Genomic DNA, 12449 nt, shown 5'->3' on the forward strand with positions numbered 1-12449 from the left:
TCTATCCGGAGAGCGAGAAGCTTGTTTGACATCATTCTGATGACTAATAACTATGCCCAGGTTGGAGTAAGCCTCATCAACAGCATCAATCACTATGGTAAGGCCAAGGACTTGTGTCCTGTAGTGAGTTTCCTGAATGCCTCGTGGCCTACATGGAACGTTACAATCAATCAACTCACCAACGATATGAAGTGGAATTAAAAAGCAATAGATTGAGCACACATGACATGTTTTGTGAGTATTGATAACATGCATATCTTGGAGATCTATTGTCCTTATCTTCAGATTTAACAACTGAGAGGTTCTGCCTGACTGGTGGGGAAGTAGCCCAATTGGCTAAAAGGCCTACATGAGCAATCTTAACCTTTCAAAAGGATTCAGAGAAGGTTCAGAAACCCACTGAGGGAGGTAAGACTGAATAATGGCAATATGCAAAACTATAAGGGCACAAGGTCAGACCCAGATGGTTTGAGTCTTTGATATTTATTATATTCAAAAAGGGTAGGCAAGAGTCCAAGAAGTACAGTGTGGCAGAGAGGCTCGAGGTCAGGGCAGGCTGAATGGTCAGGCAGGCGGGTACAGAGTCCAGAAAACAGGAAAGGGTCAAAACCAGGAGGACTAGAAAAAGAGAATCGGAAAAAGCAGGAGCACGAGGAAAAACAGGCTGGTTGACGTGAACAAACAAGATGAACTGGCACAGAGAGACAGGAAACACAGGGATAAATACACTGGGGAAAATAAGCAACACCTGGACGGGGTGGAGACAATCACAAGTACAGGTGAAACAAATCAGGGCTTGACAAAAACATTTTTTTTTTAAATATATATATATATATATTCACAAAATGTTATCCAACGTTTAAAAATACTTATCAACATACAGTTGATTGACAGGGATTGCAGCAGCCAAAATGTTTGCCCATGACAGAGAAAACAAACTGACTGATGGAGAATCCACCCTGGAGTTTGAGAACAAACCTCTTGCCCATAGCATTTTATCCAATAGACAGTGGTTCTGATTGGGGTTCTGAACGGGGTTCTGAATGTTTTTTCCCCCATTTGTAAAGAATGTAGGCCATGCAATGTACTATATATTTTCATATATGAACAAGGAAGTGACAGTTTAAATTAGCAAGCAAAAAGTAAAACAGCCACATATGACATGGTAAAGCCAGTATCAGTATCTACAGGGTCCACTGAAATGCTTCTTGGAGGCTTTGCCAAAACTTCAATGCAAGTTCTACACGCCAAGGACCAACCAGTATCAACTGCCCCATCCGTAGGTATCTGGTGACAGCTCGCCGGTGCTGCTAGCTCTGTGTGACGAGTGTAGATTGCCTCTGCATTGATCAGTTTACATATGTGTGACTAAAGTATCAGGGTTGGTGTTGAACTTTTATTATCTGACAAGAAAAACTTCCATAAACAAACTCAGCGCTTCCCAAATATGCCAAACTCCTCTCTTCCACATGGGTACAGTAGACGGGGCACAAGATAACAATAATATCACGAATGACATCCTACAATATAATGTAAATCCAATGTACAGTATGAAATAGACATCTACAGTATAGCCTATGAGCCTGGGCTAGTCGACTTTCTCAATGACAGCCCAGGCGTTACGTACAGTAACGTAAACTTGCGAACATAGCAGAAGGTCAAATATTGTCAAAACACATGACATACCTGATAATCCCGGGAAAAAGTTGCATAAACAAGTACATACACAGTACCAGTCAAACGTTTCTATACACCTACACATTCAAGGGTTTTTCTTTATTTTTACTATTTTCTACATTGTAGAATAATAGTGAAGACATCAAAACTATGAAAAAACACATATGGAATCATGTAGTAACCAAAAAAGTATTAAACAAATTAAAAATATATTTTATATTTGAGATTCTTCAAAGTAGCCTCCATTTGCCTTGATGACAGCTTTACACACTCATCCCTAGCCGCGTCCACTCGTCCACTCGCGTCCACTCATCTCCTAGCCGCGTCCTCAGAGCTTGCGCAGACCAGCTGGCTGGAGTGTTATGCACATATTAAATCTCTCCCTATCCCAGTCTGCTGTCCCCACAGCAGAAACCAAAAGGTATCTGAACTAAATTACTATCGCCCCTTAGCACTCACTCACTTCTGTCATCATGAAGTGCTTTGAGAGACTAGTCAAGGATCACCTCTACCTTACCTGACACTCTAGACCCACTTCAATTTACTTCCCGCCCCAATAGATCCACAGACAATTCAATCACCATCACACTGCACACTACCCTATCCGATCTGGACAACAGGAATGCCTATGTAAGAATGCTGTTCATAGACTACAACTCAGCATGGATAGGGGAGATGCTAGCGTCACAACTGGCCAATTGCCAGAGGAAATGCAGAGCGCAAGATTCAAATAAAATGCTATACAATTCAAACTTTCATTAAATCACACATGTAAGATACTCAATTAAAGCTACACTCGTTGTGAATCCGAAAGCATAAGAAGCTATTATCTGAGCCTGCACCCATCTGCACCAGCAGTAAACAAAGGAGCTAGCATAGCAGGCGCTACACAAAACGCTGGAATAAAATATAAAATATGCATTACCTTTGACGAGCTTCTTTTGTTGGCACTCCAATATGTCCAATAAACATCACAATTGGTCCTTTTGTTTGATTAATTCCGTCCATATATATCGAAAATGTCCATTTATAAAGCGCGTTTGGTCCAGAAAAAAGACAGCTTACAAAAACGCAACGTCACTACAAAATATTTCAAAAGTTGCCTATAAACTTTGCCAAAATATTTCAAACTACTTTTGTAATACAACGTTAGGTATTTTTAAACATTAAAAATCAATCAAATTGTAGACGGGACAATCAGTATTCAATACAGGAACCAAAAACAAACCAGCACTGCTGTTCACGTCTTGCGCAACTCACAAAAGTGTCCCCAGTTCCGAGTTGGCCTACTTCTTCATAGAACAAAGGAATAACCTCAAACATATTCCAAAGACTGGTGACATCGTGTGGAAGCGGTAGGAACTGAAAATGGGTATCTACTAAATATCCAATGGCAAAGACATTATAGTGAACAGAGAGGGGGGAAAAAATAAAAAATCTGAACAGTTAGTCCTCAGGGTTTTGCCTGCTACATAAGTTCTGTTATATACTCACAGACATGATTCAAACAGTTTTAGAAATTTCAGTGTTTTCTATCAAAATCTATGAATAATATGCACATCTTATATTCTTGGCATGAGTAGCAGGAAGTTGAAATTGGGCATGCTATTTATCCAAAAGTGAAAATTCTGCCCCCTAGCTTTAAGAGGGTTTACACCATAGCACCCTCCAAGCTCATCATTAAGCTCCAGGCCCTGGGTCTGATCCCCACCCTGTGCAACTGGGTCCTGGACTTCCTAACGGGCTTCCCCAGGTGGTGAAGGTAGGAACTAACACCACCACTTTGCTGATCCTCAACACTGGGGCCCCACAAGGATATGTGCTCAGCCTCCTCCTGTACTCCCTTTTCACCCATGACTGCGTGGCCTTGCACGCCTCAATCATCAAGTTTGCAGACGACACCACAGTAGTAGGCCTTGTTACCAACAATGAGGATACACCCTACAGGGAGGAGGCGAGGGCCCTGGGAGTGTGGTGCAAGGAAAATAACCTCTCACCCAACGTCAACAAAACAAAGCAGCTGATCGTGGATTTCAGGAAACAGCAGAGAAAGTCGAACCCCCCCCCCCCCCCAGGTGGAAAGCTTCAAGTTCCTTGGTGTACACATCACTGACAAATAGAAATGTTCCACACAGAGCCTCTTTGGCTTGGCACCTAAAACCCTCACAAACATTTTCCGAGGCACAATTGAGAGTATCCTGTCAGGCTGTCTCACCACCTGGTACAGCAACTGCACCGCCGCAACCACAGGGCTCTCCAGAGGTTGGTGCGGTCTGCCTAACACATCACTGGGGTCAAACTACCAGGACACCTACAGCAACCAATGTCACAGGAAGGTCAAAAAGATAATCAAGGACAATCAACCACTCGTGCTACTGCCTGTTCACCCCACTATCATCCAGAAGGTGAGGTCAGTACAGGTGCATCAAAGCTGGGACCGAGAGACTGAAAAACAGCTTCGATCTCAAGGCCATCAGACTGTTAAATAGCCATTACTAACACAGAGACTGCTGCCCTTGAAATCACTGGCCACTTTAATAATGGGACACTAGTCACTTTACTAATGTTTACATATTTTGCATTACTCATCTCATATGTATATACTGTATTCTATCCTATGCTACTGTATCTTAGTCTATGCCCTCTGACATTGCTCATCCAAATATTTATATATTCTTAATTCCTTTACTTTAGATTTGTGTGTATTGTTGTGAAATATTTTAGATATTGCTTGTTAGATATTACTGCACTGTTGGAGCTAGAAACACAAGTATTTCGCTACACCCCCAATAACATCTGCTAAACACGTTTATGTGACAAATCAATTGAATTGATTGCTGACTTTTATTTTGAAAGAGGGACCTTTCCTGCACCACCACTTGACGTTTGCTTCGCATTCTGGGTAATGTAGTGTTTAGTCCAGTTGTTATGGACTTCCACAGAGGTTAGTTTCTTTTCTCTTCGTGATAAAGGTAGACATTGCAGTCATCAACTAGGAACTGTATAACATTTTCTAAAACCACAGGCGCAACGTCGCGATATTTCCTGGAACGCTTCCTTAACAGACCAGGCAGGGGATTTAGGGTTTGAGAAGTCAATGAGAGAAGTGTGAAAATGTTTCCTTAGTTAATTTTCTCGAAAGCTAAAGGCACAACCTAGATTGGAGCAAATGTATTTGAACATGTTATTACTCCAACCTCGTGAAAGTGACAAACTGACAAGTTTTTAAAAAATTGTCAGAAAAACAACTGTAAATCGAAGTAGGGGCTTTGATTTTGACGGCCTGCACATGGGATGAATAGAAGACTGTTTGACCCGATGACGTGTTCTACGCATTGAGCTGTACTTGCCAACGTCGCCTGTACAAGTGTGATCAGGGTTTGTTTTTTTAATTGGAGAAGCACCTTTAGCCAATCTTTATACTGTACTGTATTTGACTGTATCCTTCCAAATGATGCGTGGAAAAACTATAATAGTGACTGGTGCCAACAGTGGCATAGGCAAAGCCACAACAGTTGAACTACTAAGGCGCGGGGGTCGGGTGATCATGGCTTGCAGGGACATGAAGAGGACTGAGGAAGCAGCACAGGAGATTCGACTGGAGACTGGTCCAGATTCGGGAGAACTCCTCATCAAGTGCCTGGACCTCGCATCACTGAAATCCGTGCACAGTTTCTGCGAAGACATCATCAAGGTACTCTATCAATTCAGACGTGTGAGATGACATCTGGTCAAGTTAGTTAACTGTTTTTAGCATAGCATACGTAGTTATTAATTTAGCTAGCTAACCAGCCAGGATTGATACTGCATATTTAGATAGCTAGCTGTAAAGTTACAGCAAGCTGTAGCTAGCTAACTAACGTTATATGGCTCTGCTTTTCTTGCACAAATTATTTTGCTCTTAGCCCAAATGCTGCCAGCTACATGTAAACAAATCAAAGCTGTTAGCTAACTAGCTATTACAAATGTCACCTAGTCAGACCATTATTGTTGCAGCTGGCTGATAGGCGTTATTAGGTAAGTAAAGTTAAGCGCTGCACAGATCATTTTCGACCAACCTTTAATTGGCGATAATTCCTAAATTCCAGACATGGAAGACAACACATGTCTTAATAAATGTCCATGTCTATTTTGCAAGTGGGTTCGCTTTGAAAGTTAGCCACCCTTTGCCTCGATGACCGCTTTGCACACTTTTGGCATTCTCTCAACCAGCTTCACGAGGTAGTCACCTGGAATGCATTTCAATTAACAGGTGTGCATTGTTAAAAGTTCATTTGTGGAATTTTTTCCTTCTTAATGCGTTTGAGCCAATCAGTTGTGTTGTGACAAGGTAGGGGTGGTATACAGAACATAGCCCTATTTGGTAAAGAGCAAGTCCATATTATGTCAAGAACAGCTCAAATAAGCAAAGAGAAAAGACAGTTCATCGTTACTTTAAGACATGAGGGTCAGTGAATGCGGAACATTTCAAGAACTTGAGAAGTTTGTTCAAGTACAGTTGCAAAAACTATCAAGCACTATGATGAAACTGGCTCTCATGAGGACTGCCACAGGAAAGGAAGACCCTGAGTTACCTCTCCTGCAGGGGATAAGTTCATTACAGTTACCAGCCTCAGAAATTTCAGCCCAAATAAATGCTTCATAGTTCCAAGTAACAGACACATCTCAACATCAACTGTTCAGAGGAGACTGCGTGAATCAGGCCTTCATGGTCGAATTGCTTCAAAGAAACCACTACTAAAGGTCGCCGATACGAAGAAGACTTGCTTGGGCCAATAAACACAAGCAATGGACATTAGACCGGTAGAAATCTGTCCTTTTGGTCTGATGAGTCCAAATTTGAGATGTTTGGTTCCATCCGCTGTGTCTTTGTGAGACGCAGAGCAGGTGAACGGATGATCTCTGCATGTATGGTGCCCACCGTGAAGCATAGAGGAGGTGGTGTGGGGGTGCTTTGCTGGTGACACTAAGTGATTTATTTAGAATTCAAGGCACACTTAACCAGCATGTCTACCACAGCATTCTGCAGCAGTACGCCATCCCATCTGGTTTGGACTTAGTGGTACTATCATTTGTTTTTAAACAGGACAATGACCCAACACACCTCCAGGCTGTGTAAGGGCTATTTGACCAAGAAGGAGAGTGATGGAGTGCTGCATCAGATGACCTGGCCTCCACAATCAACCGACCTCAACCGTTTGGGATGAGTTGGACCGCAGAGTGAAGGAAAAGCAGCCAACAAGTGCTCAGCATATGTGGGAACTCCCTTCAAGACTGTTGGAAAAGCATTCCAGGTGAAGCTGGTTGAGAGTATGCCAAGAGTGTGCAAAACTGTCATCAAGGCAAAGGGTGACCTCTTTGAAGATCTAAACTATATTTAGATTTGTTTTTTACACTTTTTTTGCTTAGTACATGATTTCATATTTGTTATTTCATAGTTTTGAGGTCTTCACTATTATTCCACAATGTACAACTTTTGACTGGTACTGTATTTAGCAGATGTTATTGCGTGTGTAGTGACATGCTTGTGTTCCTAGCTCCAACAGTGCAGTAATATCTACATTTCACAACAATACACACAAATCTAAAGGTAAAATAATGGAATTAAGAAATATATCAATATTAGGACGAGCAATGTCAGAGTGGCATAAAATACAGTAGAATGGAATACAGTATATACATATGAAATGAGTAAAGCAGTATGTAAATGTTATTTAAAGTGGCTTGTGTTCCATTATTATAGTGACCAGTGATTCCATGTATACAGGGCAGCAGCCTCGAAGGTGCAGGGTTGAGTAACCGGGTGGTAGCTGGCTAGTGATGGCTATTTAACAGTCTGATGGCCTTGAGATAGAAGCTGTTTTTCAGTCTCCCGTCCAAGCTTTGAGGCACCTGTATTGAACTAGTCTTCTGGATGATAGCGGGGTGAACAGGCTCGGGTGGTTGATGTCCTTGATGATCTTTTTGGCCTCCCTGTTACCTCGTGTGCTGTAGGTCAATCTGTAAATATTTGTGAGGGTCTTGGGTGGCCAAGCCAAATTTCTTCAGCCTCCTGAGGTTGAAGAGGCGCTGTTGCGAAGCCTTCACCACACTATCTGTGTGGGTGGACCATTTCAGATCGTCAGTGATGTGTAGGAACTTGAAGCTTTCCACCTTCTCCACTGCGGTCCCGTCAATGTGGATAGAGCCGTGCTCACTCTGCTTTTTCCTGAAGTCCACTATCAGCTCCTTCGTTTTGTTGACGGTTATTGTCCTGTCACCAGTCCGCCAGGGCCCTCACCTCCTCCCTGTAGGCTGTCTCGTCATTGTTGGTAATCAGGCCTACTATGGTTGTGTCGTCCAACAATGTGTACGCCGCCATCTTGTCTATTTCACATCTTCTCTCATTGATTGAGACAGGTGGGTGTCATGAACACTTTGGGCTGGACACCAACGTGATCCTTTTTTAACTGTCTTTGTTGCCATTTATGAATGTGTTTGTTAATCAATGCATCACCGGGGGCAAACTACCTGCCCTCCAGGACACCTACACCACCCGATGTCACAGGAAGGCCATAAAGATCATCAAGGACAACAACCACCCGAGCCACTGCCTGTTCACCCCGCTATCATCCAGAAGGCGTGGTCAGTACAGCTGCATCAAAGCTGGGACCGAGAGACTGAAAAACAGCTTCTATCTCAAGGCCATCAGACTGTTAAACAGCCACCACTAACATTGAGTGGCTGCTGCCAACACACTGACTCAACTCCAGCCACTTTAATAATGGGAATTGATGGGAAATTATGTAAAATATATCACTAGCCACTTTAAACAATGCTACCTAATATAATGTTTACATACCCTACATTATTCATCTCATATGTATATACTGTACTCTATATCATCTACTGCATCTTTATGTAATACATGTATCACTAGCCACTTTAACTATGCCACTTTGTTTACATACTCATCTCATATGTATATACTGCACTCAATACCATCTACTGTATCTTGCCTATGCTGCTCTGTACCATCACTCACTCATATATCTTTATGTACATATTCTTTATCCCCTTACACTTGTGTCTATAAGGTAGTAGTTTTGGAATTGTTAGCTAGATTACTTGTTGGTTATTACTGCATTGTCGGAACTAGAAGCACAAGCATTTCGCTACACTCGCATTAACATCTGCTAACCATGTGTATGTGACAAATAAAATTTGATTTGATTTAGCTATAGCAGTAAAAGACACATTTCTATATTTTGTCATTTAATTTTTTTTAAATTATTTTATATATGTAAAGTGGGCCTAAAATTCAAAATCAAATAGCTAAATGATCTATGGTATGACCATCTTAAAACAATTCCATATGTTAGCTTAGTCTGAAAAATTATCTGTGCTATGCTTAACGTTACCTACCTAATAACGCCTATTAGCCAGATGGAACATTTTATGGTCTGACTAGGTGACATTTTTAATAGCTACAAGCTATCTTGTTTTCCCGAAGAGGAAGATGTTAAAGAGCTAGCAAGCTCTGCAACTGTTGCAGAGAGAAATAGAAGAAAGAGGCATAACAGGTACCATTTCACTGTACAATAACATTTGCATCACACTAGTCTTTACACACTAGAGTCTACTTTACACTCTTAGAAAAAAAAATAAAGTGCTATCTAGAAACTAAAGTTTTCTTTCAACTGTTCCCTTAGGTGAATAAAACATTTTTTTGGTTCAAACTAGAAACCATTTGGCTCCATGTAAAAACCCTTCCACGGAGAGGACCCAAAAATGCAAGAAGGGTTCTCCTATGGGGACAGCCAAATAAACCTTTTGGAAGAGTTTTGTCATTTGTCAAATCTGGGACTTAATGTCCATGCACTCATGTCATAAATAGCTAACTTACTTTAACTGTACCTATTAAATAAAGCAGTTGTTCCCAAACTTTTTCGGTTACTGTACAACCAACTTAATACCTCTGAAGTACATTTTAATACGTACAGCCTATGGTCTCATGACTCTTTTCAAATACCCCCTGTGGATAGGCCAAGTACCCCCAGGGTCCTAGCACCCCAGGTTGGGAATCACTGGAATAAAACATCAACCCATCTGTAAACACGTCAGAAACATGACATTACAGCAACATGGAGCATTATTAAAGCTTGTAACCAATCTTATTTTTATTTGTATGTTTTCCAACAGGAAGAGCCCAGGATTGACGTGCTGATCAACAATGCAGGGATCTACCAGTGCCCTTATACCAGGACGGAGGATGGCTTCGAGATGCAGTTTGGGGTGAACCACCTCGGCCACTTCCTCCTCACCCACCTCCTCCTGGACCTCCTGAAGCGCTCTGCGCCCAGCCGCGTGGTTGTGGTCTCCTCCAAACTCTACAAGTACGGCGAGATCGACTTTGACGACCTGGATAGCGAACGGCGCTATGACAAGGCCTTTGCCTATGGCCGAAGCAAGCTAGCCAACCTCCTCTTCACCTGCGAGTTGGCCCGCCGCCTCGAGGGGACGGGGGTGGCGGTCAATGCACTGACCCCGGGGATAGTGAGGACTAACCTGGGCAGGCATGTCAATATCCCCCTCCTGGCCAAGCCCCTGTGGGAGCTGGCATCCAGGGCCTTCTTCAAGAGCCCAGAGGAGGGGGCGCAGACCTCGGTCTACCTGGCCTGCTCGCCCGACGTGGAGGAGGTCCAGGGGAAGTGCTTTGCGGACTGCCAGGAGCAGAAACTTCTGCCCAAGGCTACGGACCAAGAGGTGGCCAGGAAACTTTGGGATATTAGTGAAGTCATGGTGGGCATAACCATGTGATAAAGAACGTCAACCTTTCACTCCCTCCAATTTGAACGCAAAGAGAGGACTTTGGACCTCTCAAAAAAGGTGAAGTGAACTAGCAAAAGGCAAGGGCAGTGTGAATGCAAAGAGAAGAGAGGTTTTTGTTGCTTCGTACTGCAGAGAACTGTGCCCTGGATGCCTGTTGCTATGCATTGTGATTATATTGCCTTGACACAATTATTTTTCACTGGTATGTTGTTATACCATGCCGGCAATTATATTAAACTCTAAGTGAAGGGAGATTGTTGCAAGTGACTTTAATAAGGGATCATAGCTTTCACCCGGTCAGTCTGTGATTTTCACTCTGTGTATAATGATGTGTATAGACAGTATATGAATAGAAAAGCTGTGTACAACAGTAGTTATACAGGATGGTGTGTATAGACAATAGCTATATAGGATGGTGTGTATAGACAGTAGTTATATAGGATGGTGTGTATAGACAGTAGTTATATAGGATGGTGTGTATAGACAGTAGTTATATAGGATGGTGTGTATAGACAGTAGTTATATAGAATGGTGTGTATAGACAGTATGGACAGTAGTTATATAGGATGGTGTGTATAGACAGTAGTAATATAGGATGGTGTGTATAGACAATAGCTATATGGATGGTGTGTATAGACAGTAGTTATATAGGATGGTGTGTATGGACAGTAGTTATATAGGATGGTGTGTATAGACAGTATGGACAGCAGTTATATAGGATGGTGTGTATAGACAGTAGTTATATAGGATGGTGTGTATAGACAGTAGTTATATAGGATGGTGTGTATAGACAGTAGTTATATAGGATGGTGTGTATAGACAGTAGTTATATAGAATGGTGTGTATAGACAGTATGGACAGCAGTTATATAGGATGGTGTGTATAGACAGTAGTAATATAGGATGGTGTGTATAGACAATAGCTATATAGGATGGTGTGTATAGACAGTATGGACAGTAAATGAATAGAACATGTATGTACAGCAGTAGATATTAATAGGATGAGCCATAACTAGAATGAGGTATATACATTAACGTTCAAAGGTTTGGAGTGACTTAGAAATGTCAGCACAAACTGTCTCTAATCAGACTAGAAAGAGGAGTGGGAGGCCCCGGTGCACAACTGAGCAAGAGGACAAGTACATTAGAGTGTCTAGTTTGAGAAACCGATGCCTCAAGTCCTCAACACCAGTCTCAACGTCAACAGTGAAGAGGTGACTCCGGGATGCTGGCCTTCTAGGCAGAGTTGCAAAGAAAAAGCCATAACTCAGACTGGCCAATAAAAATAAAAGATTAAGATGGGCAAAAGAACACAGACACTGGACAGAGGAACTCTGCATAGAAGGCCAGCATCCCGGAGTCGCCTCTTCACTGTTGACGTTGAGACTGGCCAGAGGAACTCTGCCTAGAAGGCCAGCATCCCAGAGTCGCCTCTTCACTGTTGACGTTGAGACTGGCCAGAGGAACTCTGCCTAGAAGGCCAGCATCCCAGAGTCGCCTCTTCACTGTTGATGTTGAGACTGGCCAGAGGAACTCTGCCTAGAAGGCCAGCATCCCGGAGTCACCTCGTCACTGTTGACGTTGAGACTGGCCAGAGGAACTCTGCCTAGAAGGCCAGCATCCCAGAGTCGCCTCTTCACTGTTGACATTGAGGACTTGAGGCATCTGTTTCTCAAACTAGACACTCTAATGTACTTGTCCTCTTGCTCAGTTGTGCACCGGGGCCTCCCACTCAACAAGTCTAATGAAGGCCAGTTGTATTACTTCTTTAATCAGCACAACAGTTTTCAGCTGTACTAAGACAATTACAAATGATTTTCTAATGATCAGTTAGCCTTTTAAAATGATCAACTTGGATTAGCTAACAGAACTTGCCATTGGAACACAGGAGTGACGGTTGCTGATAATGGGCATCTGTACGCCTACGTAGATATTCCATAAAAAATCAGCCGTTTCCAGCTA

At 42.5% G+C, this 12449-nt stretch overlaps 1 protein-coding gene across 2 annotated transcripts; it reads left to right on the forward strand.

Moving 5' to 3' along the window:
• Positions 1-4583: 4583 nt before the first annotated feature.
• On the forward strand, positions 4584-10740 carry rdh14a (retinol dehydrogenase 14a). 2 transcript variants are annotated; one of them, XM_031829236.1, is made up of 3 exons: positions 4584-5055; positions 5236-5371; positions 9859-10740. In XM_031829236.1, exons 2-3 carry the CDS (start codon positions 5240-5242, stop codon positions 10474-10476), a joined length of 750 nt encoding a protein of 249 aa, XP_031685096.1. In that variant the 5' UTR covers positions 4584-5055; positions 5236-5239; the 3' UTR covers positions 10477-10740. The 2 variants fall into 2 exon arrangements, with proteins under 2 accessions (XP_031685096.1, XP_020342803.1); XM_020487214.2 differs by having other exon boundaries at positions 4584-5371.
• The last annotated feature ends 1709 nt before the right edge of the window (positions 10741-12449 follow it).

This window comes from Oncorhynchus kisutch, linkage group LG7 (genome assembly GCF_002021735.2).
Source record: "Oncorhynchus kisutch isolate 150728-3 linkage group LG7, Okis_V2, whole genome shotgun sequence".
NCBI classification, from domain to species: domain Eukaryota; kingdom Metazoa; phylum Chordata; class Actinopteri; order Salmoniformes; family Salmonidae; genus Oncorhynchus; species Oncorhynchus kisutch.

Coding starts and splice junctions, on each gene's coding strand:
- rdh14a (XM_020487214.2), top strand. CDS start 5,129: ATGATGCGTGGAAAAACTATAATAGTGACTGGTGCCAACAGTGGCATA. Junction 5,372..9,858: donor TCTGCGAAGACATCATCAAG/GTACTCTATCAA, acceptor GTTTTCCAACAG/GAAGAGCCCAGGATTGACGT.